This window comes from Petromyzon marinus, unplaced genomic scaffold (assembly GCF_048934315.1).
Source record: "Petromyzon marinus isolate PM22_M1 ecotype Great Lakes invasive population unplaced genomic scaffold, UKy_Petmar_22M1.pri1.0 PM_G_Scaffold_4, whole genome shotgun sequence".
NCBI classification, from domain to species: Eukaryota; Metazoa; Chordata; class Hyperoartia; order Petromyzontiformes; family Petromyzontidae; genus Petromyzon; species Petromyzon marinus.
The window spans coordinates 1,850,214-1,856,362 of NW_027422983.1; the positions used below are offsets into that span (position 1 = coordinate 1,850,214).

At 45.2% G+C, this 6,149-nt stretch overlaps 1 protein-coding gene across 1 annotated transcript; it reads left to right on the forward strand.

The window, feature by feature from the left end:
- The first annotated feature begins 861 nt into the window (after window positions 1-861).
- Window positions 862-4,694, forward strand: LOC142916595 (uncharacterized). The gene is made up of 2 exons (XM_076061731.1): window positions 862-982; window positions 1,400-4,694. The coding sequence occupies exon 2, from the start codon at window positions 1,410-1,412 to the stop codon at window positions 2,988-2,990; it is 1,581 nt and encodes a 526-aa protein (XP_075917846.1). The 5' UTR covers window positions 862-982; window positions 1,400-1,409; the 3' UTR covers window positions 2,991-4,694.
- The last annotated feature ends 1,455 nt before the right edge of the window (window positions 4,695-6,149 follow it).

Below are 6,149 nucleotides of genomic sequence, written 5' to 3' on the forward strand. Positions count from 1 at the left end.
TAGCAGCGAGCATGGGAATCGATGTCCAGGTTGGAACTTTACAACGCGGGGCCTAGCCACGCGGGGCCTTGCCTCCTGCCCTCGCCTGATTGCGTTCACTTTAATTATCTCGCTTAAGTTTAATTTGTCTTCACCCAGCTCGCCACTTTGTAACTTTGTTTTATTGTAAATATTCACGCAGTTTTTATTTTCTTTTGTTAGCAGGCCAAGCCCGCTTGAGCTGCTATCCCGCTCTTGTTATCAGAAGCGACCTGCCCACAACAACACAAGGTGAGGCTTTGTCAACGTGTGTGAATGTTTTGACTTAAAACTTTGGTGACTGCAGGAATTAATATTCGTGGTTCTTTCGGTAAAGTCAAGTAAATAGAAAATTGAATAAAATAACAATGAAATAAATAAATAACTTCAAATAAAGAAAAACAACTCACGTCGTTTTGATCGCAACACAAGTGGTCTTTATTTAATGTAATTGTATTATCTGTTATTGTTATTTTCTATCTACGTAACTTTACCGAAATGAACAAGAATACGTGTGTCAATGTCAATCGGTCAAAGACGCTCAGCGGAGAGACGTGCAAACTCCAAATATACAGCAGGCGTCAGGGTCGGGATCGAACCCACGACTTCCTGTACACCAGGTGAGGCAGTTAACATCTCACCACGGAGAGGGACACGCAAACTCCAGTTAGCCTCGGCTATGTTCATTGATCCTCGATTAATTACTTGGTGGAGTGAGGAAGCATTCATGCCAAGCAGATGAAGGTGGCCAGGCATGATTCTAGACACGCCACTGCCAGTGTGTGACAGTGTCAAGTTTGTATTTGCAGTAAAGTCTATTAACTCTGTTGAACACGGAAGTTATATCAAAACAATAGTTTATTTTTGTTTTCCTCTGGAACTCTTTGTAAGAATGGAAACAGGAGGTGAACACAGCACACACGTGCAGCTGAAGTCGGAACTGTTCATCCCAGCATTTAAGGACGTGAGCCTGGATTCACACCTCTAATTTGCGATTGAACGTTAATTTATGCATTTCTGCCTAACACAAATAGTATTGTTTTCAATACCCTTTGCTATGTCAGCTGAATTTAGCTCTCATAAATATTCCTTTTGTAACCAGACAGCAGAAATTGTGTGCTCGGAGTTTTAGGTTAACATTCATTTTGAAGATACGAGGGCTTCCAGGCATGTTTATGACCATTTGCCCTCTCATTGTGTGCCGTAACTGCCCTGTGATGAATTTGTGAAACGTTTTTACTACATCATGAATATATGAATATAGACGTGTAAGTCACATGTATATATGCATTCCTCTGTGCCTCGATACTGACGTGTAGATGGTGTGGATATTATTTTTTTCTGTCTGCAGCTGACGCTTCCTCTGATGCTTCCTCCGCAGAATTGGACTGATGGAGCAAATGCACTCAGCGCAGCTCGGTAGGACAAGTCAACAATGCGACCGGTGTGCATACAGCACGGATCGGACTGGAAATTTGACATGGCACCAGAGAACTCACACAGGAGAGAAACCCTTCAGGTGCACGATGTGCGGGAAGGCGTTTGCACATTCATCTACTCTTAAAATACACCAGAGAACACACACAGGAGAGAAACCCTTCAAGTGTAGTGTATGCAACTATGCATTTGCACGGTCATTTGCTCTTAAAATACACCAGAGAACACATACGGGAGAGAAACCCTTCAAGTGCACTGTGTGTGGGAAGGCATTTTCACAGTCATCTGTTCTTAAAGAACACCAGAGAACACACACAGGAGAGAAACCCTTCAAGTGCAGTGTGTGTGGGAAGGCGTTTGCACGTTCATCTGCTCTTGTAACCCACCAGAGAACACACATGGCAGTGAAACCCTTCAAGTGCAGTGTGTGTGGGAAGGCATTTTCACAGTCGGTTGCTCTTGTAACACACCAGAGAACACACACGGGAGTGAAACCCTTCAAGTGCACTGTGTGTGGGAAGGCATTTGCATGGACATCAGTTTTTCAGACCCACCAGAGAACACACACGGGAGAGAAACCCTTTAAGTGCACTGTGTGTGGGAAGGCATTTGCATGGTCATCAGTTTTTCAGACCCACCAGAGAACACACACGGGAGAGAAACCCTTCAGGTGCAGTGTGTGTGGGAAGGCGTTTCCACGTTCATCTGCTCTTGTAATACACCAGAGAACACACACGGGAGTGAAACCCTTCAGGTGCACGATGTGTGGGAAGGCGTCTGCACATTCATCTACTCTTGTAGAACACCAGAGAACACACACGGGAGAGAAACCCTTCAAGTGCAGTGTGTGTGGGAAGGCGTTTCCACGTTCATCTGCTCTTGTAATACACCAGAGAACACACACGGGAGTGAAATCCTTCAGGTGCACGATGTGTGGGAAGGCGTTTGCACATTCATCTACTCTTGTAGAACACCAGAGAACACACACGGGAGTGAAACCCTTCAAGTGCAGTGTGTGTGGGAAGTCATTTTCACAGTCAACTGTTCTTAAAAAACACCAGAGAACACACACAGGAGAGAAACCATTCAAGTGCACTGTGTGTGGGAAGGCATTTTCACTGTCATCTGTTCTTAAAAAACACCAGAGGATACACACAGGAAAGAAACCCTTCAGGTGCATTTTGTGTGGGATGATGTTTGCACAGTCATCAAATCTTCAAGTACACGAGAGAACACACATGGGAGAGAAACCCTTCAAGTGCACTCTGTGCGGGAAGGCGTTTTCACAGTCACCACATCTTAAAGTACACCAGAGAACACACACGGGAGAGAAACCCTTCAAGTGCACTCTATGCGGGAAGGCGTTTTCACAGTCACCACATCTTAAAGTACACCAGAGAACACACACGGGAGAGAAACCCTTCAGGTGCACTCTGCGGGAAGGCGTTTGCACATTCATAAAATCTTCAAGTACACCAGAGAACATAGAAGCATCAGAAGATCTGCAAGGAGTGGAGTCTGAAATCAGCTTGTGAAAGTCAAAGTGCCCCAATAAGCCCATCCCTCATGAAACAAGAACCGGACGAAAATCCCAGCTTGGACACTTTTAAAGGTATCGAGGTGAAATATAAAGAGGTGATGGTGAAGAGGGATGAAGTGATGGTGAAGAGGGAAGAAGTGAAGGTGAAATGGGATGAAGATTCAACTCCAAAATGGGACCTTCACATCGATGGACGCAACGTGAAGCAGGAGGAGAATTCTCACTGTGAGGCAGAGCGAGGCAACTCCCAGCAGTTTGTGGAAGTGGAGGTGTGGGTGGACTTGCTCCTAGACAATACAAAGTCAAGTGGAGACCCGGTAGATGTGTAAGCCAGAGACGATGTCGCTACAATAGATGCACCTTTGTCACAGGCCATTAATGACAAGAATGTGAAGTTGAACACTCAATTCCTAGGTTCAACCTGCAGAGTAAGAGCGGCCAGTCTTTGTGGACCTGTGGGTTGGGTAGATCTCTAACCAGGAGCGAGAGACAATAAGCTCCCAAGCATTCACTATGTTATAATAATTGCATTTACTCGGCGCTTGCTTAACCGCCTCGGCATCTCCGAGTTTTGTCGTACCTCGTCTGAAACACTCGAAGCGCATCACCAAGTAGCAGCTGCCCCTGTGTGGCACAGGGTGGTGGCCCTGCACCAACCTGCATGTGGACAAGAGCCTGTCAGTAGGGGGCGATGATTGATGCGTCATCTCAGTTGTGTAGTTTGTAGGCAATCTTGATTCGAATCCACACTCTTGAGTTCTTTCGGTAAAGTCACCACGTGGGTAGAAACATAACAGGTCACGGCGTTTAGATCACAACACAAGCAATCGTCATCAGGTCGGACAACCACAGCAAGAGAAACTGCTGAAGTAGTAGGCGCCTACTCCAGCAGTTTCCTCTTATTGCTGCTGTGCTTGTCCCACCTGATGACGATTGATTGTGTTGCCATCGAAGTGCCGTGATCTATTATTTGTAGCGTAATGTTTAGAATTTGCTAAATTTTGACCCAGACGCCAGCATGCAACGGCCTACTCGTTTTGAATGACGCAACAATAGTACGGTGTACATACACTGTTAAGCAGATGGTGCGTATTTGTAAAATAACTTCTTGTTAATATGATGTAACGTGATGCAGTCAATTTCGCTGCAGTAATTCAATGTTGCTAATATGCCCGTCAATGATTTAGAATGAATACTTGTCTGATTGTGCATGTAACATTTTATCTGAGGGTCACACATTGAATATGTGATGTTAGGACAAAGTGTGTGTGTGTTTTGGAAGTAACCTGTACAGAGAACTAAGGTGAGACCCGTTGTCCTTGTGATACAGGTCAAAGGGTACTTTTGTGTTTCTCGAAGCGTCTGCCTCTGGAGCAACTCATCGTCTTTGAAATAGGGAGCACGCTCGGATCATTCATCAGTTACAAGGCATACCACTTGAAAGTTACACGTATAGGAGGAGATACATTCTCTACAACACGAATTGTAGTTTTGTCTTACGTGTTGACGTATATTTTGTCTAACTGGGACTAGAAATGCACCTTGCTGATTCACGTCTGGATGTTCACAACCATCGGTTGAGGCAAACCCCACTGCTGTTGTTGAGACGCTGTGCACCATTTAATGGTCCAACACATTGACGGCCTTCATGCCAGGAAAGTCACAACATTTGCACACGAAGGACGAATTCACGCAAGCACCCGGTACTCCGTTTTGAAGTTTTAAAATGAAACATCTTCGACTTGTGTTGTGTTTTGAATTAGATGATTTTATTTCTTCATTAAAAGCTTGTCTCAATTTACATCTGGAAGACTTCATTGAAAAGGACATTTCGTGTGAATTTTCTCTCGTCATTAAGTAGATGGCCTTGCAGGGGTTCGGTTCAATGTGGACACAAACACAGTGTACACACACAGTGTACACACACAGTACACACACAGTGTACACACACTGTACACACAGTGTACACACACAGAGTACACACACACAGAGTACACACACACAGTGTACACACACAGTGTACACACACAGAGTACACACAGTGTACACACAGTGTACACACACTGTACATACACAGTATACACACACAGTGTACACACACACAGTGTACACACAGTGTACACACACACAGTGAACAGTTTATACACAGTGTACACACAATGTACACACGTGTACACAGTGTACACACAGTGTATACAGTGTACACACACACCGTATACACAGTGTACATACACAGTGGACACAGTGTATACACAGTACACACAGTGTACACACACAGTGTCTGTACACAGTGTACACACACAGTGTACACACACAGTGTACACACACATACAGTGTACACACACAGTGTACACACACAGTGTACACACAGTGACACAGTGACACAGACAGTGTACACACAGTGTATACACATAGTGTACACACACACACTGTGTGTGTACACGCAGTATATACACAGTGTACACACACAGTGACAGTGACGCACACAGTGACACACAGTGACAACAACCGCCATTCGCCACTAAGTGGAGGTGACGTCACCACGACGCTTGTGCCAGGCACAGTGACACACACACATTGACACACACAGTGACACACACAGTGTATACACAGAGTGTACACACAGTGTACACACACAGTGTACACACACAATGTACACACAGTGTACACACACACAGTGTACGCACACAGTGTATACACAGTGTACACAAACAGTGTACACACAGGGTATACACAGTGTACACACACACATCGTATACACGGTGTACATACAGTATATACACAGTGACACACACACAGTGACACACACAGTGTGCACACACAGTGACACACAGTGACACAGTGACACACAGTGACACACACAGTGACACACAGTGTATACACACACAGTGTACACACAGTGTATGCACAATAATGTCCACGTTGTTGTTGCTGAGCTCACACACCCAAGGGAGGGAGCAATGGAAAATGAATCTAAAGTCAACTTAAACTCCAACTCTGTGACGTCACCACTCTTAATTACCTCATCGGCGTGAAACTCCAGAGTGAGGTGTACCTCCCTAGTGACGTCATGTCACCAAGGTATTCATCCCTCCCCTGTCCACCGCTCTCTTGAGCGTGACGTCACCTCCGCTTGGGTCACTGCCGATATCGC

Coding starts and splice junctions, on each gene's coding strand:
- LOC142916595 (XM_076061731.1), top strand. CDS start 1,410: ATGGAGCAAATGCACTCAGCGCAGCTCGGTAGGACAAGTCAACAATGC.